At 37.3% G+C, this 27,260-nt stretch overlaps 1 protein-coding gene across 1 annotated transcript in view; it reads left to right on the forward strand.

Moving 5' to 3' along the window:
* The first annotated feature begins 3,291 nt into the window (after nt 1-3,291).
* Nucleotides 3,292-27,260, forward strand: part of Diaph2 (diaphanous related formin 2) — an 821,535-nt gene continuing 797,566 nt past the window's right edge. The window contains exon 1 of the mRNA XM_077793878.1: nt 3,292-3,631. Coding sequence (XP_077650004.1) covers nt 3,500-3,631 — 132 coding nt within the window. The 5' untranslated portion in view covers nt 3,292-3,499. The remainder of the gene's footprint in view (nt 3,632-27,260) is intronic.

Below are 27,260 nucleotides of genomic sequence, written 5' to 3' on the forward strand. Positions count from 1 at the left end.
GTTAGCCACATAACATATGTTTAAAATAAATACTTGTTTACTTGTAGTTATCTTTTAATTCATAAATATTTTTGCTGTGACCCTGGAGTTGGTGATTTCTCATTTTTTCTGATCCATGTTTCCTTTAATTTCTCTATGAATGACCCAGATTGTTTAGATGAGGATAAAGGATGGCCCTAAGGTCAGTTTGAAGAAAGATAGAGTCTACCAGCCTCTTATCTTTCTTTCTTCCCAGAGCTAGCTTTTAAATGCTGATTGGGTGCTAGGAATCACCAGAAGCCAAAGGGAGAGGCCACAGGATCAGTGGGTCTAAAGTACAGTTTTGATACTCCACCTGATGGGGTAGCCTCTTTTCTTCAGCATCAGAGAAAAGAGTTCTCTCCATCCACCAGCCTATTTGTGTGTCCCATGGAGGCAAAACAAAGGATCACAGGTAAGATGAGGGCAGCTCCAGGAATTGGTGAAGCCCTTGGTTCACAATTGGTGACAAATGTCCTTGCCTGAGAGCTGTGGCCCCTTTTGTGTATTAGCTTCTAAGAGAGGCCAATGACCCTGACGCCTAAATAAGGGATTTCTGTTTTATTGTTTTTAACTGTTCTTTATATTAACTGGAGCAAAATGCTGAAAAACAAACACCAAGAATTAAGACAGGGGCTGAGATAATCACAATAAAGTCAAATATAAGCTATATCTGGAACAGGATTTTTAATTTTTATTTTTTCACTTTTTGCCAAAAATATTGTAGATCTTTTCCAGTTTTCTCTAAGTGAATATCAAAGGTAGCTTAGCCTTGCCTGAGGATAATGAAATGCAACCTTACATTCAAAATAATATTAGTTAATTTATGAGTCCATTTATGTACTCCTAACAGAAATCATTCATATTTTAATACCCTTCCCTTGCCCCCACTCTCCATTTCTTAAATAGTGATGAAATGAAATTTACAAGTACAGGGGGGCCTTCATGATCTGGATTTCCTTATCTGTTCTGCTTCTTCTCTTGCCAACAACCTCCCCCACAGTCCAATTTCTTAACCATAGGGTCTTTTTGCATGTGCTATTTTCATTTCCTTTGCCTGGAATGCTCTTCACTTACTTGTATTGAAATTGCTCAATATATTTTTGTTTCAAACCCTCTCAAAGAGCCTGAAGGCTTCACAAGAGCAAATCATGACTGTCTAGTAGGTTGCCAACAAATACTTACTGACTTTATTCAGAACTTTATCACTCAGCTAGAACATTATCTTCTTTGGGATGATGTCCCTGAATCTTTGACACTTGGTTAGCTACCTCTTTCATAGGCTCCCTGTTCAAATCTGTTACTCTGTAGTGCAATTCTTTAACAGTCTGTCTCTTCCATTATATTGAGGTTCTAAAGGACAGAAATTATGTCATATAAAGTACCCACAGTACTTTGTTTATCATCTGGTATACTCCGAAGAGTTATGTGTACTGAGAAGTTTCTTTCTTCCTTTTTTTCTCTTTTGCCATATTGGGGATTGAACCCAGGGCTGCTCAACCAATGAGAGGCATTCCCAGGCCTTTTTTTGTTTTTTTATTGAGACAAGGTCATGCTAAGTTGCTGAGGTTGGCTTCAAACTTAACAATCCTCTGCCTCAGCCTCCCAAGTAGCTAGGATTCCAGGTGTGTGCCACCACACCCAGCTGTAACTCAACAGATTATTGAGTAATGTTTGAACTTGGAGGGCCCTTGACTTCAACCCACAGCCATATCTCTCATAGAGAAATTATATGAAAGCACTGGGTAAATAGTTCATTCCTTTCTGCAGCATCCATTTTCAGTATTTCAGAAGGGGGCACATTTAGATCAGTTAAATCCTGTGCATGCATATATGTGTACAGTGAGTCAAATTCAAAATATACATCAAATTTTAAGTCAAACAGGAACTTCAACATAGCAAATTTACCTTGGGGCTCCTTGTTCAACCTGTTTGGGAGTGTGCATTCCTTCTTCACTCCTGTCCTTGGTTAGTTTACTACTTTAGTAAAAAGAAAGTTAATGACCAGGGCAAAGATATCCAATGTTCTTTGATTCTACTGTCCAAGTTAGTTGCGTTATCACACCTATATCATGGTTTAATTCACTGTAATGCACTCTGAATAAATATGTTCAGATACAAACTGAAGTCAGCATAGGGAACTCCAGGTTGAACGGAAGAAGCTTAAAAGAAGCCAGGGCCATAAAGATTTCTTCAGTAACAAGCATGTGGACATGTTTATGGACTTTACATTTCCAAGTAGCTTCTCTAGCATATGGGCTCTTATTCCACCATGGGGGTTCATTCAAATACTGCCTTGCCCTTCTAATGTTCTTCGTGTACACCTTTATTTTTAAAAGGTTTCCTTTATAAAGGATGGACAAAACGCTAGTATACTCCAGGGACTAAAGACTTTACACCCTGGCCTGCAGCATAAAAACACCTACATTTGTCTAGAGATTTATATTTTAAACAAAGCTGTGACACATATATCTTATTCACTGCCCACGACAAACCTAAACCTAAACTAGTGCGGGGAAACTTAAGATAGAACTCGATGCAATTGTAAACTTTAAATCGGTGCTTTGGTTAAAGACCCTAACAACACCTTCGGGATTAAGCAGTGGGCGCCCGCTGCTCCAACTACCTGGCAACCTGGGAATAAGGGAAAGGCTGTTATTTCTTTGGTCACAACGCAATAGTGGCAACAGAAGCACCCACTCTTTCCACTTTGACCCATACAATCTGTCTAGGTAATTAATCAGCACTCCCTGCGGTTTTCCTATAGGCTGCCAGTTGTCTTGCTAATTAAACCTTCCCACGAAGTGTAGCAAGACCGCACCCCTGTTGAGGCCTCTCTAAGGAAAGGTGCTTTGGTGTACACTTCTGGAAGCTGACGCTCAGGTCAGGGTGCCGATGAAATTGACACGGGAATTCTCCTAGACCTCAGTTTCCTCATCTCTAAAATGGGCTACCCCTCTCTCTTGATTAGGTCTCTGCCATTTCACGCTGGGCGGGTAGGAAGTGAAATCAGTGATTAACCACAGCTGAAAGTCCTCTGTTGGGCTCCAGTCACTGTGCCGGGCATGCTCAGTAGCAGGGGCCGGCTCAGCACCCTGAGTAGGAAGCGGCTTTCCGCGCTCCGGCTGCCGACTGCGGGCACTTCGATGAATCACGTGTGTTGAGGCCCTCTTAAAGAGATAGGCACCTACTTTCCCTCCACCCTAAACACCGCCCTGAGGGCGGCGGCGACTGTGGTAATTGCAGCTGCTTAGGGGCAGGGCTTGCCCCAGAGCTGAGTAGTGGCAACAGCGTGGTTGCGTCGGGGGTGTTGGGAGCTGGCAGCCCCGGGGGCCTGAATTAGGCTACTCCCCGGGCTGACACTCTCTCCCTAAGGAAGACGTGCTGTCGAATCAGCGCTGGGCAGCCAGAGCGCCCAGGGGGGCTTCTTCAGTTGAGGAGAGGTGGGGTTATAGGGCACAGGTGACAGGGCCGGAGAAAGATGGAGCAGCCTGGGGCGGCGGCGTCGGGAGCGGGAGGCGGCAGCGAGGAACCGTATGGGGGCCGGAGCAACAAGCGGAGCGCGGGGAACCGAGCTGCCAACGAAGAGGAAACGAAAAACAAACCCAAATTGGTGAGTGCTCCCGCAGCCCCCGCCGGCCTTGGGGATAGGGAGAGCCCCGGGGTCCTCCTGCCGTTGATCATGGGGAACCCGGGGCCCCCTCCCAATGGTGACCGCGACCTCGCTGTGCTACTCGGGGAGCTGCTAAAGGAACGGAGCGGCCAAACCGAGGCGCGGAGACGGCGTGGGGGCGGAAGAGCACCCCCTTCTCCACTTAACCCCTTTCTCCCTCTTGTCAGCCTGGGAGGCAGTGAGGGAAGGAGAAAGGCCCCACCCCAACTTGGGGAGACCCCGAGTCCTAGAGTATTGGGTAGGGCTGTTGTTTGTCTAACTTGTGGCCAAGAACCTTCTTTGAGCGATTCCATTTCCCTCCCACCTCTTGTCAGTTGCTGTTTTGACTCAACACTTAGGGTCCGGGGCAGGGGAACCTTCCTCCTTTTTGGTCTCAGGACTTGGGAGCCCGCTCACAGCCTTTCAAATCAAGAAAAACACAACGTAGGCCCCCAATTCTTCAACTTAACCAGAAATCTAAGAGGCGCCTACGTGCGTCACCCCCCCGCCCCCCCGCCTCTCTCTCCATGTGCTCTCCCAAGAAATATTTCTTTGGAGGAGTGGGGGAAGCGTGGGAGTTGAGGCTGGGTGAAGTACCACCAACTGTCCTTTGTGTATGTTTATGTAGACATACAGTACTTCAACCCAGTTGATTATGAACACTTAAAAGTGGTAGGCAGACTGTGCACTTCTCACAGTCCTGGTAGTGTTGAACCAATGGTAGCAGTCCATTTCCTGCCGCTGAATGTGCAAAATGAAATCTTTGGGGCCTGATATTGCATTGGGAAATACAGGATTTCTTCAACTCAGTTAAAAGGGTTCCTCTTTTTGTAAACTTTGTAATTTGGGTGACATGAGGGGAAAGGGTTTTCCTGCACAAATTCAGCAAATACTACCAAATAATCTTAGTCCAGATCCGAAGTACATGCCACATGTTGCATATCTAGATTTTAATTTTGAGCAGCAACTTGACAGGGTAGTGGGTGGGATGGGGACATATAAATAAAACCATTTCCCATGGTATCTGGCCATTTGGTATGGACCTGTTGTATTTGTATTTTGGTTCCTATTTGCTTTTCAATCATGGACTATCTATTCATAATGGAAAACAGTGGCCAAAGAGTTATTGTTTTAGGAAATATGCAGCCTTACATTATGTGGGAAGGGATTTGTAGATTAAGATGGCAAATTTAAAGTCTCGTCAATTCCACACTAAGTGGACACAAATTGAAAACTAGCTTAATAGGTGCGACTTTTACCCCAGTATTTACAAATGAAGAATTTGAGTCACAGGCTCTTTGTGACTTGTCTGTTCTGGTGAGAGGCTAATGGGTGCCTGCACAATCATAAAACCTAAGAAAAGTTTTGAGTGTATCACTAGAGTTTCATGTTTTTGAAATTCTGTTGGGATTTTGAAATTTTTTGGTTTTCCTTTTTTTACTGTAGCACAAAACTGTGGTTTAATCAGTAATCACAATTTTAAGTAAACATAAAATTTAACTGATAGTTTCCACAAATAGTTTTGTACCTATACCAAGAACCCTCCAGTTTTAAGAAGAGCACTATCAAATAAAGCATCTATCTCTATTAACACTTTGAGTATATTTTTCCTTTCCCTTTGACTATTTGCCCTGTTTCATCTTTTATGTTTTACTTGGTTTGACAAGGAAACTAGATAGTTATGAGATGGTATCACTTTCAGTTCCTAACTAACCTCACTGTTCCATGTTGAACATAGCTTGACAGAGCAGAACAAGTTTTGAAATCCAAGAGTTTCTAAAATATCAACATGAGTGTTTTTCCTCAAACATAACTTTTGAGCCTTACATGATTTTACAAGCAGATGTGTCAGAACTAATAATAAATTTAGGAAGTCATTATAGGACATTTTAAGGCAAGCAACTTCATCATACAAATAGACTTGGTAAAACTTTGTAAGAAAGTTCATCTGGGATTCTTCAGATTTTGCTAAGTTAGATGAAACTTGATTGAGACTGAATTTTATTATTTTAAGCATTATGTCAGTCACTGTAGTAGTGCTTAATTCGTGTGTCTAAGTGTGTACAAAGGAGTTGTGGTATGGAATTATAAAAGCACAGTGGTACAAAAAGTTATTTGTGTGGGTGATTGTAGGGTACAGGATCTCAAACTCTTTAAAAATTGAGTGCATGTTCTTTTTTTCTGGGCCCCATACCTTTCATCAGCTTCTCAAAGGCAATGATCACCTTAGAAAGAAGAACTATTGCAATATCAACAAAAGATAGTAAAGGAAATGATGCTAAGTTTGGGATGGGAGGACGTCAGTGATGAAGGGAGAAAGGAAATCACACTGGCCACAAGGGTGATTGACTTGAAGAAATTTATTCTAGGGGTAAAAAGTTAACTACACAATGTCTAAACAGTATTAGGTAGGATCAAAGTTTCTACTACATAGAAAAATTAACTTGGTCACTCTAGTGAAGTATAAGGCTTGTGATTCAGTTGTTTGCATTTAGTTCATCATGGTTCTGAAGAACTGTAGATGGAAGGCATGCATTCTATAAACAGGAACTACTTTCATTTATATCCTCCACTTTTTGATGGATATTAGTGAGACTTTCTTTCAGAGTGACACTTTCGAACTGTAGAGACTTCTGTTTAGGGTTAATTAACTCAAAATTCAGCAAAATTTACTTCAGTTTTCTTCATATATACATCTTTATAATGATCCGTTTATTTTGACTTCTTTTTAAGTGCATTAGTATGGGAGTTTTGGATTTTATGTAACTATCTGGTTAGGCCCAGATAGCAGCATGCCAACAAGCAGCATGACTCTTAGATTAATTAGTAATTTTATGTCAACTATGAAATGTATGTAGCTGGAACTACAGTCCTGCACTACTGTGCCCAGCTCACCTGCCTGATTTGTTTGACAAGGTTGTTTAGATAAAATATAGTAATGAACGAGAACAAATTTAGGAAATTCTATACTATTATATAAACATAAAGTATTATAATTAATTTCTTATATTGCCCAAATCGAATGTAATTGTGGGGCTAGGGGAGTAGAACACTTGCCTAGCATGCACAAGGCCCTAGATTCTACCCCAGCCAATAAATAAATAAATAAATAAAAGTGATTGTGGTTGAGTGGTTTAATGACTTTCTTGCAATTTGATAGCTCTAATATTATTGTAATTATTGCACAAAGTACCATAATCTGGTTATATGTTGATTAACTTCTCGTTCTCAATTCCATTTGCCATTTTGAGGATTATGCATTCTTTCCTTTTACTAATAATTCTGTTGAGTGAATATGGGATGTGAGCTTAACATTTTTTCACAGTAATTTTTTTAAGAACTAGGCTACCTTTTCCCTTTCCATTAAACAAAAGGTATTTAAACTCTTTTGTTAAAAACTTTTGGGACATATTTATGACATCATTCCTTGTCATGAAGCTTCCTGATGTACAAATAAGGAAGCTGAGTCATTGAAGTTTTTAGTGGTCTGACTTAGAAGTTTATAAGCTATCACCTCTATTGTAGAAGTTATCTATAGTACTGAGTCATTATGCTTCAGGGATTCTGAAAGGAAAAATAGTTTTCAATCTCTGTCATCTCTTGTTCCTTTTGAACAATTTATAATTGTAATCCACCCAGATTTCACTCCAGGTATGAAGAGCTCTGGCAGTAGCAATATGTCATTGAAGTGAAATATTCTTTTACAACCTGGTCTCAAAGAATACTGTAAATGCTCTGAGAACAATACATAATATATGCTAATTTACATGAATCAGCACATCTGGTTAAATATTACTGGCTATCATTAGCACCATAAGAATTGTTCCTGAAACCTGACTTCCCCGTTCCTGTATTCAGTCTGCCATGCAGAAAAGACCAGCTCTTTTTGCCATATTTGGGATGGTTGATACTTAAATTTTTTTCTGAAGACTGAAGAAGCTAGGATGATGGTTAGGTGATTTAAAAAATAGTTATAAATTTGATATCTAAGTGGTCATTAAGTAGAAGACACCCATTGTGGAAGATAGCTCAAAATTGGTGCATGTAAAGGAAGGTTTAGGTATATTTTCATGTAGCTGTTTATCATGAATGTCAGCCATAGAAAGAAATTAACTCATACTAATTTAAAACTTGTTTACTTGATCAAGCTAAATCTTTTCCAGTTTAAGTGATATGCTCTGGGTGTAGCTTTAAACAGAGACTCAACTGAAACTTGGTCTTCCCTTGCTTTGTGTGAGATGGCCTGGGAAAAAAGGAATTGCTACCTTTCTCATGAAAGAATGTAGAAAACAAAATTCTAACTAATCACCATTTTCACAGACTTTGGTTTAATGAAGTTACATGTGTTTGTTTAAAAAGAGTAAGCTATATTGCTCCCAAACACAGATCCACAGGATTGGCCACCAATCTCTTCTTCCATCAGGGCTCTATAATAAAGTGATGCCTATTACAAGTCAGAAGTTTCTAGGTGGCTCTTCAGGTAGGGTGCCTAGGAATCCAGGACTTCATTAGGAAGAAATTAATCCCAAGTGGCTATTGAGTCAATCACCTGGCAATTCTGATAGTCACCTAAGTGAGAAGAGATCTGGGGTACAATCCTCTTTTTTTTTAACTACTTTTTATTCTGTAATAGCCACATTTTCTTAAAGGTCTGTTCAAAATTCTGAGAATTTAAAAAAAAATCTAACCTTTTCAAGCTAAAAGTAAAAAATTAAGTTTTTACTTTATAATAAGGACTAATAATTTTTTGTAAAACTTATGAAAAATTTCAAAAATATTAAAAAGTGGAGAGAATAGTATGATGAACTACCATCTATCCCAGATAGAACAATTGTCTAGATAAGTATGCTTCATCCATCCTCTGTGTTTTCCTTGGTGAAGTATTTGAGTGCAAATCCCAGATATCATGTCATTTTACTCCTACATACTTCAGTGTACATCTCTAAAAATTACTGACTTCTTAAAAACATAATCACTGTCACTGTCACATCTTTAGAAATTAACATATTCCTTGCTATCATTTAACACTCAATCCATAATCAAACATCCCCAAATGCCTCAAAATAGATTTTTAATCTAATGTGTGCCTAATTAATGTACATGCCACTGAACTCTTAAACAAATAAAATTTTAAACTGATGGTAAGATCTTGTTCAATGTTATTCCACATAAAATACTATCATAAAGCATCAACCCAGGATAAATTCACTCCTGTCTTTAATTCTGTAGAAGTATCTGCAAAAATTGACTGCACAAGTGTGGGTAGACACTCTGGAACAGTTACTATGTACCATAGAAAAAAGGCCAAATTAATATATTGGCTTTCACTAACTGGTTGAGTAATCACTCATTCTTCATTTCTGCACTTTGTGAAGTAGGGTGGGGTTTTCATGTGAAAATTTTCTTCCCAGGGAAATGTACATAGCTGGGTAAAAGAAAAATATTCTTGTATTCTCTTGATAAATGATTCACATAAATCTCTGATACGTGCACGCAACAACCATGTTTATGTTACTAGCTCTAGTTTTATTTAAAAATAAATGCCAATTTTGTACTTAAGGTGTCTGTTTTTTTAGCCACTTTGGTAAATTCTGGGTTACTCAATCTGGATGATTGGGGTGAGCAAACTCTTGGAAAGAACTATTATCTCCTTATTTAGATATCCAGGGTTACCAAAAAGAAAAAAAAAAAAAAAGCAGGCTTTACTAATGAGGTGATGGAGCTGGGGATGGGTGGAGTGGGTATGAGAAATTGACTTGGGCAAATGGCCTAGACTTCACACGGATTAACTAAAGAAGCTGTGTTACCACTACTTTCCAGTCAGCAATTTAGTGCTATTATTGTGCTAGGAAACAATAGGCATATTATTTCTCTAATTTTGAGTATTCAAGTAGGTTTAGACTACTCATCCATCTCCACTCTACATCTTCTTAATGTCCATTTACTAACCCAATCAGTGGGGTGATTTTTCAGAAAACAGGTAAACGAGTGATAGTTGTTGGGGTCTGACCCAACTTTTTTTTTTTCTCTTTTGCTCAGAGGAAGGAAAGCTATGAAGATGTTTTTCATCAGCTTTGAAATAAATCACTGGTAAAGTCTTAAATGTTTAATAAGCATATTATGCTGACTCCAGCTGTTAGGAAGATTCTTTCTTAAAGAGAGTAAGACCTAGTGTAGTCTATATACTTATATTTTGAAATTTAAAAGCATGTATGTGTGGTAGAGACCAGAGCTACTTTATATCATTGGGATCTTCTCAAGGTATAAAACCATGGGGATCACATTATTTACCAAAATGCCAGTCACAAGCCTGTGTCTTCCTGGTGCTACTTTTTATAATTCAAACAAAGGTCACATCTGGGCTTCTTACTACCATTTAAAACCAGGTGGATTCTATCCTTATCCCTGATAGGAAATTCAGCAAGCATAGGACATGTTTTAAAGTCTTATTTAGAAAGGGAATTTTTCATATGTCATTGATTCTGAGAAAAAATATAAGATGTATATTTATATAATACATTGTTTTATACCTGATCACATCTACTTTTGAATTACTGGAGTCCTCAAATATGGATGACTGTGTCCTTGAGGGCCTAGGTTGGAGGTTCAGTATGTTGATCACCTTCTCTAATTAAGGATCCTCCTTTTTGTACCCCTCCTAGTCCTTTTCTTGAAATTGTTTCATGGAGCTTCCCATAGTTACAGATAATATGGATAAGATATATTGTTTAGAAGTTTGTTTCATAACTTTAGCTTACTTTCATTTATATTACTCATGCTACAAAGCTAGAACATATAGAAAGTTAAGATGGGTTAAAATAAATTGGCAGAGACATTTCCTCTAATAATATGTTCTGGTACCTCATATTACAAAATCAATGTTTTCCAGAAGAGTCAGTGTGTACATAAAACATTTGTGAGTGAAAATTACCTTTTCTTAGGCTGCCCTCACAGCTTGTTTTTCATTGGCAATGCATTAGCTTACATTTCTCCCCCTTTGGTTGAGTAGCTAATGGTCTTTAAACAAGCTATTAAAGGGAAGAATAAGTTTACAATGCAAAAAATAAAAATGGCCTGGATTTTATCCATGTTGGGTGGTTTGGATTTTCATGTGTTTATCTCACTAAAGCAGGGTTTACCCACATTCTCTAATATATCTTTAAATTCTTAGATTTCTTCAGTGTAGCCTACACTTGCTTTATTGACTGGTCTTGTGATTTTCTGTGAGATACAAATCCTCCAGTTTATATAAGTCAACTTGGCCCAAGACCAAATCCTAAATTTTAAGTGGCCATATTTCTATATGAAATGGATTCAGGGTGTTAGTTATAATTTAAAGTAGGGCTATGGGCCCAATTTTTCACTTTTTTTCTACCAATTCTGTTGTAGCTAATTGTGGATCAAAATGTTATTATTTTATGTTAAAATCCCTGCTTTCAACCTCCTCCATCCCCTTTAAATAATATTATCACTTGCATGTTTCTGACTCTGTTTATTCCTTGCCATTTTTACTGGTTTCTGTGAATATTATCAGTGTTGTATCCTATTGTCTTATCACAAAAGTTATGTGCAGAAGGATGGCCATTGGATATTAAATTAGTCAAGTGTTAGGTATGGATGGGAAATGCTCTTAAATAAACCTATCACCAACCATGTTGCTGTGAACTAGTGGAAAGTGTATTTTTATCTTACCACCACCAGTTTGTGTTTTTAAGACCCCACATCTTATTTTATAGAATTTGAAAGTATTTCATATGATGCACAGAGTTGAAATATGCTAAATAGGATATCTAGCTGATCCTGTTAGGTGTTTTTAAAGGAGTTTGTTCTTGGCTACTTAAAAGTGAGCTGATTACTTTTTAAAAATGTAACTGTGGGTAAGTCATTTATTTATCTTCTCTGGCTGTGAGTTTATTCTATAAAATAAGAGATTCTAAATAGATGAACTGCAAGTTTCCATTCAGCTCTAACATTTGAGAGTCAAAGGTTTTGGGAGCTGTAATGAATCTGCCCTAACATAAGTATGTGACATATGGATTTCAGTTAGATGAAGAGTGGGAATTATGAAAGATGGTTGTTAAAGGCTGGGTACTAAAGAGTAACTATCCCAGCTAATTACTGAGCTGTTTTGGAGTCTGATTTATCTTGGTCCAATTAATTCCTCATCAACATTCTTTTTTTTTGGTACAGGGGAGTGAATTCAGGGGCACTCAATCACTGAGCTACATCTCCAACACTTTTTTATTGTATTTTATTTAGAGACAGGGTCTCACTGAGTTGCTTAGTGCCTTGCTATTGCTGAGGCTGGCTTTGAACTCGTGATCCTCCTGCCTTAGCCTCCTGGAGCCATATGGATTACAGGTGTACGCCACTGCACCTGGCTCAACATTCTTTTAATCATACTTCATATGTAGGACAATGTACTGAGTCTTAGAGAGTATTGGCTTTGTTTTAGTCCATCCTGACTGTTTTCCTCAGTTCAGCGACCAATTGCAGAACTCAAGCTACCCAGAGGTGATCCTCAATAAAACAATATCATAGGCACCAGTTGGTATTCTAAGGACTTGTATGTATTTGTCAAGAACTATGCAAGGTCTGGGATTTTATCTACTTACCTATCAGTTATTGTTTGGTGGAAGATTGCAGAAGACCCAAGACTCCTAGGTCAGAGACCAAGGTCAATTTATTATTTATTGCAAAAGTAGTAGTCAGAATGTGAGAATGACACACTGATTCACCATGATCTTAGGACCCACAGGTGGACCAGGATGATGCCTACACAAGCAGTTAGTTGAGTTACACGAAAGGAACACCACACTTGGGGGATTTGTTACTTTTATGGTGAGAGGAAGCCAGCCTATTCTTTTGGGGATGGGGAGATATTACCTCATTCTGAAGATCACTTGGTACAAACAAAGCCCTGGGAAATATCATGTAAAAAATGCTGTCAGCACCTTTCACCTTGGCATACCCAGCCAGAAAGTACAAGGATGCTTAGGGATTGATGATGGGTTGAATCCCCCTCAGTATTAACTCACTTTATCCACATAGCAGTCCGTTGGTAGGTGATGAAATAGTCTCCTAACAGATAAGTAATTTGTCTGAGGATATTCAGTGGTGAATTTGAAATTTAAGACCAGTGTGACTGTAAAATCCATGTTTTAAATCACAAGTTTTCTATACTTCCTAAGAGCCCAAACTTTGGGGTTACTCTAAATTAACCTGGAGACCTAAACCTAGTTAATGGTCTTCTAGATTGATATATACTATGTGTATATATCATTTAGAAGACAGAGTTAAGGGGACATTCATTTTAGTGTTACCAATAATCAAAAGGTAAAATTCTTTGAATCACTGCCATAAAGTGGGGTAGACATGTGACTACTTGTTAGAAAAGAGCCATAGGCATGAAACTGATATAACTGTGGATTTTAAAGACACATGAGCACAATTCTTAAAAATAGCAGTCTGGGCAATCTGGCCTTTATTAAATAATTTTATGGTCACCACAAGGCTTCTGTACTTGACTTACTGTTGCTGATTTTTTTTTCTTTTTGTCACTTGAAAGTTAGCCTTGTAGAGAGTGGCTTCTGAACCAATTACATGGCAAGTCCTATTGCCTGCCTCATTTTTCAGTTGTTTTCTCTGCTCCTCTCCCCACTCCATTTCTGTTTGTGAACTTTTGTGCAAAGTAAAACTGTTTGAAACAACTAATGCTATCTCCTGTTATACAAGTACATGACATGCATTGTTTCTTGTTCATGGGAGTGCCAAGAACCACCTACCTTCTCCTGCTGCTTCCTGTGTCTGCTTTGCCTAAAGATTGGCTGCTATAAAAGTGTGGCATAGTCAGCCAAGTGCTATTTTTTAAAATTAGTCTGCAGAAAGTGTTGTGACAAACTATTTCAGAATTGACTTGTAATGAGTAATAGAGCCCTACACTATGGACGTAAGTGCCAAATAATATGGAAGTGCATAATGTTATTTGAGTTCTTCTTCCCTCAGCTTCTCCTATTATTCCTCTCAAAAGAAAAAGGACACTTTGATTTTAAAACATGTGGTAGATAAAATCGATCACGAATATACTACTATATGCCTAGAACTTGGAATTGGGCTATTTGGAACTTAAGATGACTAATACAAAAAAATTGATTTTTTTGTGATACTGTGGATTGAACCCAGGAATGCTTTACACTGAGCTACATCCCCAACCTCTTTTATTTTATTTTTTTTTATTTTGAGACAAAGTCTCACTAAGTTGGTCAGGCTGGCCTTGATCTTCCTACCTCAGCCTTATAGGTGTGTGCCACCATGCTTAGCTTGAAAAAAATTTTTAATGAGACATGACATTTATCTTTATGGGGCACATTAAAGTAATTTGCTGTATGATCACTAAGCCTAATGAGTTAAACTTTCTATGTTGATTTTGTTTATAGAATTACCTATAAATGCAACATGAAACTAGAGGGTGAAGGATGGAAAAATTGTTAGTCAGCTTGCTGTGACCAAAATGCCTTGTAAGAATACTTAAGAAGGATTTATTTTTGGGTTCTTGTTTTCATAGGTCTTAATCTATGGTTCACCAGCTCCAAGTCAGAAACAACATGGTGAAAAGGGCATGGCAGAGGAAAGCTACTAGTCTCATGGCACACAGGAAGCAGAGAGAGACAGATACAGATAGACATGAAGGATCCAGGGATAGATATATTCCCCAAGGCCATTATCCCATTGACATATTTCCTCCATCCATAGCTTACCAATATCACTAACCCCCTATAAGTCCATTCAGATTATTAATCCATCAAATTGACATTCTATGGACAAAGTCAGAGTTGTCACGATCCAAGCATTGCCTAAATGCCCCACCTCTGAACATTGCTGCATTGTGGATAATGCCTTCCACACGTTGGTTTTGGCAGGAGACAGTCTAGGTCCAAACCATAACAGCTGGTAATTCAGCAGGTTAGGAATTTTATTAAATTTCTGTTTTTCAAATATTCTTCTTTTCCATCCTCACAAATTCATATTTCCTCTAATATAGTCCTGGTTGTTGATATCCTTCTTCTTTTTAAAATTTCATTTAACCCAAAGAGCTTTGTGTTAAGGACACATATATAACATATATACGGAGTAGTATTCCTCTGTCCCCAAAAGTTTGTCATTTTTCTTTAGACCAGTAGTTCTTAGTGGGGGATGGTTTACTAACCAAGGAGTATTTGGTATTGTCTATAGACATTTTTGGTTTTCATGATTGGGGGAGGGTGCTGCTGGGATTTAATGGGTAGAGGCCAGGGATGCCTGGGGACATCCTGCAATTCATAGGGCATTCCCCAGATGCAAAGAATTACTCAGCCCAAAATGTCAAGGTTTAGAAAGATTGCCAAGATTGAGAGACCTTGCTTTAGATATTATGACTTTGTGTGTATTTTGTTTGAAAAACTCCTATTGTTCTTCAGCTGTTCTTTAGTTTCCATTGTGCCCTTTGCCCTGTATTGAGACAGGGTCAGATCATCCCTGTCCTTAAGGAAGCATCCTTTGTTTCACTGACTGTTACTACTTTTCTTCTTTTCTACTATCTCAAACTTGCTGGACTGGATTGTTACCAACTTTGTGTTTATAAACATATCTCTTGTCACTTATCTCATTTATGACATCCCATGAAAATGTTCATTCTCATTCTCATGAGTTTAAAAAGCTATTTTTCTATCTGTTCATTCCTTGATACCTAAACACTTTTGATGCTGGAAACTTAATTCATGTGTATGGTTTTTAGACTTCATGATATAGTCTTCTCGGGTAGTTCTGCTTCTTATTAACTGCCAAAATCTGAGCTTTCTTTGCCTCCATTCCTAAAAATTCCTCACTGTTTATCTGCTCTTTTCCATATACAATTACAGGCAGTCATGTGCTTCTTCAAATACCACTTGAATGCTGATGATGCCAAACTTTTCTATCTATATTGGCATCTAAGTTCAGTACTCTATCATTGTTAGCTCTGGAGACATCTCTGAACTATGTTAGTTATAGTAGAAACAGTTTATAACTTGAAATACTTTATGGCAGTGTTCATTTTAATATTCTTCCACTTTTCTAGGAAAATAAAAATTAACTTGACCCCCTACCCCATACTGGGAATTTATCAAGTTTACCTTTTCAAGCTAAGGTTTGCTCTTGCCTCTTTTATTACCAGACTATATTTCTCTATTATGAGTCACTCACTGACCTTTACAATTTGTGGTCTAGTCGAATCAAGGTTATCTTCCCTATTTGACCAAAGTCAGTGACTACTTTGCACCCAACTCATTGGGGCCAAGTGCATTTTTATATTTAGGGATACTCTTAAGCACCTAATTGTATCATCTTATCTTCCTTAGTCTATTTGTGCCTTTAAACAAGCCATTAGCTGCATTGTCCCATGTGCTTGGAATAACCTCTGATCCTTTTTTTTTTCTTAGTGAATTCTAAGGACTTTTCTTCCATTTCTTCCTATAACTGTTAAACTCTTTATTGCTTACTTGAAGGTGACATGATCAGTTTATTCCCATTCAACCTTCAATTTCCAGTACAGAGCCATTTCATTCTGCAGCATGTATGGCTTTATTAACAGTTATGTTTATTATAATTATATGTTACAGTGTATAATGATTCCACACATCAAATTCTCATTTTGTATGAAAAATTATAGTGAGGCATAAATATGATTATACACAGGTCTTACTCTTGAGGAGTTCATGGCCAAGTCAGAAAAGAGGGACAGATAAGTCTACAGTAAAAAGACTTGAGCAGAGTGCTCTTGGGAATGCCAAATACTGTGCTTAGTAGGGACAGGAGAGACTTCACAGAGTCAGCATTTGATCTGGTTCCTAGAGAATGAAGAATAATTTGGTAAGGTTAAAAGAGAAGTCATTCTCAATAGACAGTTCAACATGTACTCAAGTTCAGAGTTATATAAAGGCCATTACTCAAAAATGGTAAGATTGTGGGAAGGAGGTTGCTTGCTTTATAACTGAATATAGGTGAGCCTAGAAAACATTTTTTTTCCAAACCATAGTGGCATAGAGATAAGGAACTAACATTTCTGACACCTACAATGTTTCTGGCATCTTTCTAGGTGCTTTATGTCACCATCTTACTTAATTTTTATCATAACCATGTATGTTAAATTTAGTTATTTCCCATATTAACAAGTAAGGGAAGTGAATCTCAGGTTAAGTGATTTCTGATTCCAAAATAAATGCTTTTTTTTAATAAATACTGCCATCTTAGAATTAACAGACTATTTTTAAAATATACAAATGAGCTAAAATTTCTCAATTTTATTTTTATATATTCACATTTTACATAAAATTCTAAATACTTTATTTTTCTCCTATCACAGACACTATTAGAAGCCCACTAAATGCATCTTAACACATTTTGTCTTTGTTGGATTAAATTAGTTTAGAAGGAATAGAACTTGAGAAGTTGGCTGGGAGTTGTCTACAAGCATCTGATTAGTAGCTATATGTGGCTACTTTTACTACAGAGGATTTTTTTTAAAGAGAGAGTGAGAGAGGAGAGAGAGAGAGAGAGAGAGAGAGAGAGAGAGAATTTTTAATATTTATTTTTTAGTTCTTGGCGGACACAACATCTTTGTTGGTATGTGGTGCTGAGGATCGAACCCGGGCCGCACGCATGCCAGGCGAGCGCGTTACCACTTGAGCCACATCCCCAGCCCCTACTACAGAGGATTTAAGTAAGCTATTCATTTGGAAAAATTCTCACTCTGAAATTGTTTTCATTCAATACTTTAATTAATTCAATATTAATTTAATAAATGTTTTGAAGAAGCCTACCTCAATACTGTTGTAGACATAATTAGAATTAAAATAAATAATTTCTGCCTGCTCTGAACATAGAACTGGAGAATCAAATGTTTTCAAACCTATGGGGCCAGGGTAGAGTAGGGGTAAAAGGTGCTGTAGGAACACAGATGATATCGCTTATAAATGGAATATTAGAGATGGCTTCATGGAGAGAGCAGCAATCAAAGAGAGTCTTAAAGAACAGGGATTATTTTTAGCAGGTAGAAAGGGCATTTCCTGTAGTGAGAACAGCATGCATATCTTAACACAGACTCCTCTAGTAAAGTATCATTGGCTTATGAACAATAGAAATTTATTTCTCATGGTTCTGGAAACTAGAAGTCCAGGATCAGGGTGCCAGTGTGGCCAAGATCTGGTGGCCCTCTTGCAAGTTGCAGGCTTCTGACTTGTAGTAGCTTCACATGGCAGAGAGGGAAAACAAGTTCTCTTAGAACACTTTAACAAGGTCAGTAATCCAGTTCATGAGGGCTCCAATCCTTCCCACTCCCAAAGACCCCACCTCCTAATGTTGTCCCTTGGGAGAGGATAGCGTTTCAACATAAGAATTTTTGGGGGGGAGGCTGGGATTGTGGCTAAGTAGTAGAACACTCGCCTAGCATATGTGAGGCCCTGGGTTCAATCCTCAGCATCACATAAAAATAAATAAATAAAATAAAGGTATTGTATCCAAATACAACTAGAAAATAAATGTTAAAAAAAGAATTTGGGGGGTACACAAACATTCAGTACATAACAATGCACAACTGTAAGGGAGCTAAGAACTTAGGGCATGTTTGAGGAAGTATGAGTTAGTCCAGTGAGGCCCAAAAGTGTATATGAGAATATTGGAGGTCAGCCTAGATGGGGAGATTCCAGGTCAATCATGGTGCATTGAAAGCTTGCCTAAAGAGTTTGGATGTCATTCTATAACCCAAGTGGAGTATTTGAACAGGGGAGTTAGAGGAATGATGTGATCAGAGCTTATAAATGACCTTACTTTAGATGTTTTATAATTGGAAATATCATGAAGTCAAAAATCTTTTGTCAAAATTCCATGGTAATTGGCCCGTTTGTAGTGTAAATATAAAGGCGTCCATTAATTCTGATACCATTTGCCAAGCTTTAATTTGACAGCTTTGAACCTGTGAAATTAAACATGTACTGTAAATAGTGTGCACTTTGATAACTTACAGTTTTGTACCAACTTTATTGGTCCTTGCTCCCAGCCTACTATTCTGTAGATTTGTGCCTCTGAAGTTCTTGTTCTAATTCTAAACTTCTTGCTTTTGTTATCCCCCTTCCCCCCAATAGATACTGCTCTAAAGGTCAGATAGCTTAGATTACAAGGCTTTTGCTGTCACAATGAATGTGTTATGTCTTGGCTGAATTACAGTCTTACAGTCCATGGAATATTCCAAGAATAGCTGCAAGATTTATGACATATACAACATTTTCATGTGTGTCTCTCCTATGACAAAAGAAGAGAGACACTGTTCTTATCTATGGCAAAGTAGTCTTAGGGCTATGGGTTGAACTGAAGTCCTCTACTTAAAGTAGTTGACTTAAACAATTGAGATTTGTATTCAGACACTGTCAACTTAGTTTTATTTCTATAGCTTTTAAGACAGAATAATTAGGAACAGGGCTCCATATGAATTTGAGATAAGAGCTGGGAGAATGAAAATTTGTCCATTTTCATTTGGAAAACTTGTCCAGGGTTCTACATGTGTTGAGCTATCAAAGTCTGTGTAAATGTGTATTCTTATCTAGTTCTTATTCAAAACCTGATTTATAACATAACACATAATGACAATTATAATTGTTATTATTACTGATTATTTTGATTTGAACATATTACTCAGTGTGTGTGTGTGTGTGTGTGTGTGTGTGTGTGTGTGTGTATGTATATGTGTGTACTGTTTTTTGGGCTTAACTGCTCCCTTAAAAGTAAATTCATTCTTTTGATGCATATAAAAAGTTATTTATTGTTTCAGTTTAGTGGAAGGCAAAGACACTTAGGCTAAAATTGAATGTTTTTGTGGTTATTTTCTGACTTTAGAGATAATACTGATGATGTGTTTTACTGAAATTGAATGATTATTCTTTTGTGCAGTGTATTGTAGCTATAGAGACAGGACATTATTTCACAAGGTGTAGGTTGAGAAAGATTTCAAGCTCATTCTTGGGTTACAAAATTATTCTATTCTAAAAAGACATAGGTCTATGGAATGTGAATTATTCCTGGTTAGACAACTTTCTCATGAGAGATTTGTGATTCTTATAAAATCCCTGTTGAGCCCTCCAAACATGAAGAGTGTATTACTATAAACGCAAAGGGCAGGAACTTCCTGAGTTATAAATACATGGCCATATGAAAGGCCCCTGGGCAGGGGCTCCCCTGGTATGTTGAGCCGAAAATACTTCTGGCCTGTTTCTCCTTCTTCCCACTGATGTTGTCTTGGGAATTGGAGGCTTACTCATCAGTTGGAGCAATCTATTTTGTTTCTTTCTCAGTGACCCACCCCATCAGTATAGTGGTACTGGGAACAATCTATTTCTCAGGCATCTTTGTCATTGGTCCCGCCGTATGACTTCATTACCAAAATATTGGGACTGGTAGGAGATTTTCCCCTGCTACTGTTTCTTCTTACCTTTCTTTTTGCTTAATACTATGGAACATATTTTCCTATTGACATCATTCTTTTGTTTGATATTCATTGTAGTATAGTTCAGTTTCCTATTATTATATTTAGTGCTAAAGTGTATAGGTCATGAAATATAGATGCTTGTGTCAGGAATTTACATATTATAAGGAAGATAAGATTTGTATTTACTTTAATATTTGATAAGTGATCTAGAATCTAGACACAGCAAAGATTAATAATTTGGGTTAAAATAGGTCAGGAACTGGGTCATGAGGAACTTGTCCCTGCCCCCTCCACACACACACACACACACACACACACACACACACACACACACACGTTTAAGGCATAGATATGTCTTACTTTAAGAAAATATAAACCAGCATGAAATTTGAATTTAGGAAGCATTCAGTTAATGAAAAATGACTGCTTTTTGAAGAATCAACTCAAGTTTATTGTAGACAATTCCTTTCATCTTTAGAATGTTTGACTCGCCAAAAATATATAAATAGCACTTTTTAAATAAATACTTTAGTAAAAAAGCCGTAACTGATTTTCTTAGAATACTGCCTTATATTTTAATGCTAATTATAACTATCACTCTGCTATTGATCTGAAATGTCCAGAATGTTGAAAAAACTTATTAATAATTCTCATTGGATTCATATATCACTTGAAAATACACAATGAATAAGCACTATTGTTCAAAGTTGAAGCACATATGATACTTATTTGTTCTTCCTGGGACAGCATTAAAATAAGAACATTTTGAAGTATTTTAAATGCATTAGAAATATAGTTTCCATTTTCCCACTGTTCTCATTCCATTCAACCTTTGAGATTCCTTTCATGTAGATTCATCAAAAGTGGTTTTAGGACTACCTGCCTCAAAGCCACCAGGAAAGCTTGTTAGAAAACTAAATTCTGGAGCCCCAATGGACCCACCGAATCAGAATCCTTTGAGTATGGGTCGCAGGAATCTGCATTAATAAGCTTCCTAGATGATTCTGTACTCTAAAGTTGAAGAACCACTAATCTCATGCATAGTTTGAATTATGGTAGCTCTGCAAGCATATCTGGCCCACAGATTTGTTTTGTTTGGCTTTCAGTGTTGGCAGTGTGGTTTTAAATTTGATTTGTTTGCACTCTTTAAGAATTGGAGTTTACACATATAAATCCAAATTTCTGGCTTCTTTGGAAACATCAGAATATTTTTACAGTAATGAGCCCATGTTCTCACATGGTTGGCAGCAATCCAGTATACCTGAATAAGATTTGTCTCATTTGAATGGACCATGTATTTTTGGATTTGCTACAATACACCCCTCTTGCATTTCAGCCAGGGTCAAGAGTTAGTTTACATTTATTTTCCTGCAACTGATCTGCATCACTCAATTTTATTACCTGTTTAGAATCCATATGCATTTGAATTTTTGACTGTGGATCCAGAGGTTTAAAACAGCTAGGAGAAATGTTTGAAAAGCAGTGCGATTGGAGGCTGGAAGTTATACTAGTAAGTTGTACTAGTATAAAGTTAACTAAAAGTTACACTAGTAGAGACAAAAAATGAGTCTCTGAACTAGTGCAGTGGTATTAGGAATGAGAAGAGGAAGTTAGGATTTAGCCTTGGTGATCGTACTGTGGTGAGAACTGGATGGGAGAAGGAAGAATAGGCATGATGGAATGGGGAGAGATGGGAGTAGGTGAGAAGATGGATTTGTTTTCAGGTCTGCAAAATGAAAAAAATTACAAAATTGTTATTAGCAGGAATAGACAGAAAATAGAATATTCTCAACCTTAATCTAACTAGGGCAGAGATACAAACAGAATGCCCAAGTAGGAGTGTACTCCAATCCTTAGAGGATGTGAGAATTTTATCCAAGGGAGTCACAGTTTAGCAAAGGTTGACACATTGCAATAAGATATCATGATGACACAGTGATTTAAAGTAGCCACTTCTTTATTGCACATGGTAACTTTATTTTTCTTTCTCTCTTTACCTCTGCTGCATGTAAACTTTTTGCTTTTGAGTATCCTTTTCTGTGGATACTAGGAGCATCTGTATTCTAAAAATTGTTTGCAAGAATTTTGTTTCTTTTTTTTATATCTTAAATAAATTGTTTCTTGGGGAACATGTTATAAATGGATGTTAGGTTCCCAGGGTAGCTCCCCTTTTCTAGATCCCACTTAATCTACATTGCATACAAGCGGTTTTATTGAAGAAACTGTAGTATGAGTCTGATTTCTGGGAGCAGATATGTGCCATATGGTTTAGGAATAATGAAGGAAGCTCTCTTTTCTTGGTGCAGGACTATGCTTTTAAACTGGTCAGTTTTACCTGTGAATCCCTTATTTCTCTCTTTGTACCCCCTTTCCATATAATAGTGCCCCACTATTCAGTAGACACCTCTTCTTCCGTGACTGTGTCCTCATTTCTAGCCCAAATTACCTACCACTTCCTCCCAAATCTTGATTCCTGTCATACAACTTAACACTTCTAAGTATCAAATGAACTAAATTGTGCTAAAAGCATTTCTGCATGTGGTATATTTATCATTTTTAAAATGATTGTTAAAAAGTTAATTGCTTGGTAAAATATCCATCAGGTAGCACCAGAAAGTGAATGAAGTGAGGCAGCAAAGGAGAATGTTTAGGGGATGTAAGAATAATCATAAACACTTCTCCCCTAGGGATTACTGTCTTGAAACTGTTTGAACTTTTCAAGTCTTGCTTTTATTTACTTAGGAGCTATCTCTCTCAGAGTTTTTCATTTTTTATGGCTGCTTCCAAGAGAGCAGCAAAGAAGCTTCTGGAACTGAGGGTAGGCAGATAGGGCAAAGAAGAGTGGCTCTGTGGGACTTACATGAGTCTGGGATTGCCTGTATGGCATTTTGAGTGAAAGGAATATTCTGTAATGGCTTAATTTAAGCAGTAATTAACAAAATAGTTTATTCTTTCTGTCCCGCTCTCACTGTTTTTGCAGTTCTGGTAATTGAACCCAGTGGCACTCTGCCACTGAGTTACATTCCCAGTGCCTTTGAGGCAGGGTCTTGCTAAGTTGCTGAGGCTGGCCTAAAACTTGAGATCCTTTTGCCTCAGCCTCCTGAGCTGTTGGGATTATAGGAGTGTGCCACTGTACCTAGCAGTGTTTCATATTTCTTCTCCACAAATGGCAATGTGCAGTATGTAAACTTAGACAGTTTGATCATTGAGGAAATGATAATATCAGTAAAAGCCTTGGTTTCTAATACTTTATGAAGTTCCTAACTGTTGAACTGTGTGCTTACCAAAAGGGCAGTTGTCTCTATTTTCATATCTATTTCCATTTATTCCCAGAACTATATCTACCAGCTGTAATTGCTGTTGTAACTATATGATATAATAAAACATCATGTAAATTGATGAGGTATGTGTGTAAGAAGAAAGAGATCAGTTTATGAAAATTCAGTTCTTGCATGAGTTGGTAAAGCAGCTAAAAGATTGCTACTGGGGACTAGGTTTGTGGTTCAGTGGTAGAGCGCTTGCCTAGCATGTGCGAGGCCCTGGGCTCGATCCTCAGCACCACATATAAATTAATAAGTAAAGTAAAGGATTAAAAAAAAAGATTGCTACTCTTTAAGCATAGGTGAGGTAACTGAAAGCCTAGGGAAAAAATAACACCAACCTAGGATTCATATGGTCTTGCAGATATCTCGGGTACTCTCTTCTAAACAAAATGAAATTGCTGATAGTAGACAATGCATTTAAGGATGTGGCTTATGAAAGGAAGATTGCTCTGAATTCTAGCTGATGAGTCTATATTAAACAGCCTTTATTCTACATCAAAAGATCCATAAATGATTGCATATTTCAGTGTTGTAAAGTATTAAAAGTGTTGAATAGCTGGGCATGGTGGCACATGCCTGTGATTCTAAGTGGTTTGGGAGGCTGAGGCAGTTGGGTCACTAGTTCAAAGCCAGCCTCAACAACTTAGTGAGGGCCTAAGCAACTTAGTGAGACCCCGTCTCAAATTAAAAAAATAAAAAGGGCTGGGGATGTAGCTCGGTGGTTAATCATCTCTGGTTCCAATCCCTGGTACCCCCCCCACCTCCCCAAAATGAGTCGAATATAATTTTTCCTTTTAGTAATTCCTCACTCTAACTAACTTTTAGAAATTATCTACCCACTGGACCTTGTCATATCCATATAATACTTTATGGTAAAAGCTCATTTTCCATGCTATGAAATGGAATTTTAGTTAGTATTTACCTTCTTTGCTATTTCTTGGCATAATGAGGGACTAATGTTCCTTTGAAACAAACTTTATTGAATGTTCATAGTAGCCAAACAGATTTTATTTTAACTCTTTATAAATTACTAATCACAAATCATTGCTTTATTACAATATCCTTGCCATTCTGAAGAAACAAAAGTCCAGTGGTTCATTTTCAGAATACAGTATTTAGCTTTAAATGTAAAATGATTTGGGATGTAAGAAAGGCAGATGGATATATATAGAGAGATGTGAAAAATTGTGGTATATATGTGTAATAAGAATTGTAATGCAAAAAAACAATAAAATTTTATCATATTAAAAAAAGAAAGGCCGATGGAGGGGTGAATAGAATGAAAAATTACAAGAAGTTAACACTACAGTGTAAAAATTCACAGATCCCTGACAGACAGGAGGTGAGAAGGAAGTGGCCCCTACCCAACCAAAGGAGAGAGAGAAAAGAACAAAGGAAGGTGGGGACAATGAAAGGTATATATAAATAATCTAATAGGAGACAGTGAAACCCAGGTGATGTGCAGGAAGATTATGCACCCCATAGTCCTTAGCCAATGAGGAATTGGGAGAGAGATCTTGTGCTTTAGGGGATAAAACACTGTTGGTACACAGTCTGTGGGTCCCTGACCACCAGGCACCTGATCTTGAAGACCATCATTAAAACAAAGCCTTGCTTTTTGCTGTTTCTTGTATCTGTTAGTCCATTCTTTGGGCTTGGACAGATGAGTGTTTCTCTCACACCATGCAGATGAAAGCATTTATTGAATATGGAAATTTTATTTTGTGGGAATCATAAAGTAGGGATTGATTCTAATATAGTGACCGTGTCCTTTTTAAAAAAAAATACTATTTAGTTGTAGATGGACACAGTATCTTTTTATTTATTTTTATGTGGTACTGAGGATTGAACCCAGTGCCTCACACTTGTCAGGCAAGTGCTCTATCACTGAGCTACAGCTACAGCCTGTGACTGTGTTCTTCTAATTAAAGAGTTTTTCAAGTACACTTATCCAGGAATATACTTTCCAGAGCATTCATGGTTCCTCTTAGGTAACCTTGAGGGATTCTATATGTTTGCACCTTGACTTTTCCTCTTAGCACTCCTTGTTTTTTTTGATAGGATTTTTGTTTAGGAGGTTGGTAAATCTCATTTATAATTGAATTCTGATAGGGTGATTCTGGAGCCATTCCCATATCACACCAGTTCTTCTCAAATGCAGATGAACTGTCATTCAGAGAGACTACCTAGGCTTTCTTAGATCTGGCTCAGCCTTCAGGGTAGGATGAATGAAGCAGTATGTTTTGTTCATAACTCCAGTCAAAAACATAGCATACTTTGCCACTGACCCTTTATGTAGTAGTCAGGTGGTTAGAATGCGGATGTATAAGCATATGCCACATCAGAGTTTTCATTGCAAATTGCTGCTTCACTTTCCTGTCTACCACATTCTCTCTATAGTGATTCTAGATTTGTATTGATTGCTTTTGATGGACAATGACTTTTCCATTTTTCTTTTGTTTCTTGGCATGGATTAGTGCTCTGGATTCTAAAACCTCATGCTAGTCAATCTTTGGATCACAGGTACCCCCTTAGGAGGAGAGGGAAAATTAGCAACTGGTTAGGTTATTAGTTTTAGAATTTTTTACCAATATAAATATATTGGTGATACAGAATGGTGGCATCCCTATGTATTTCCATGTCAGGTGTATATTTAATCAAATAGGTGAAATATCAGAGTTAGTATATGAAGTAGAGAATGTGTCTCATTTTTCAAAAAAAAAAGTTCTTTTTACTTTTTTCCACTTTCAGAAATAACTTTTAGCTCACAATTGCTTTGTTTATCTAGATGAGATTTTAGATGCAGGAATCTATTCAAATGTCATTGTATTTGCTAGCATTTTCTGTTTCTTCATCTAATCAAAGTAGACTTTATATAGGAAACATGTCTGAAGTCAAAATATAACAAAATGAAAAACCCCAAACTTCTCAGTGGATGATATTCTTGACAAACTGAAGTGATTATCTGGCTAGATATTGAATTCTTAGAATATGGAACTCTGCTGAATAAGCAGGCTTATTACAAAGAGATTGTAAAAAGGTAAACTTGGGTTCAGATCTTAATTTTTCTGTGGTTTTGGCTACATCACATCACTCCTTTGGCTCTCCTTTGTGTTCTGTGTCTGTCATCTTGTCTTTAATCATTATATATTTTTCTTTCCAATTGTGTTTCCTTTGAATTCCTCAAAGCCTACCAATCCTGTCCCTAATGTTATTTTTCAGATGTTTTATTCAGTTTATTGTTGCTTCTTTTGTGGATTTTATTTATAATTTTTCATCCTTTCCTTCTAGAACTCTGCCAGTTTGGTTTCTACTTCCTCCTTTTATCATTTTGTTCTTCAAAAGGTCATTATTTTTATTAAAGTACTAAGTGTGCATAATAATAGTGTATAGAAGGACTTGTAGTAAAAAGTAATAATTCATGCCACACCCTTTTCTGTCCCTAGTGTTGCTCACCAATGGCACCACCACTTTAGCCCTTTTTAATAGTTTTAATTTTTTTCCTGGTAACTTTCTTATCATTTAACAACATGCTTACACTATTTTGTATCCTTTTATCTATTTTAGATATTATCTATTTACTTCCTTCTATGATAGAGAGGATTAAGCTCACATACCACACTTCACCATGACATTCTTATCATCACAATATAGTTATTACTATTTTTAGTTTCTCTAGTCTAAGTGTGTATCTTCTTTGATTTCTTTTTACATAATCACATGTAATTTATTTGCAATTATGAAGAACACTCTGTGAAGTCCACCCAGATTTTGT

The sequence above is a fragment of the Urocitellus parryii genome, chromosome X (assembly GCF_045843805.1).
Source record: "Urocitellus parryii isolate mUroPar1 chromosome X, mUroPar1.hap1, whole genome shotgun sequence".
NCBI lineage: Eukaryota > Metazoa > Chordata > Mammalia > Rodentia > Sciuridae > Urocitellus > Urocitellus parryii.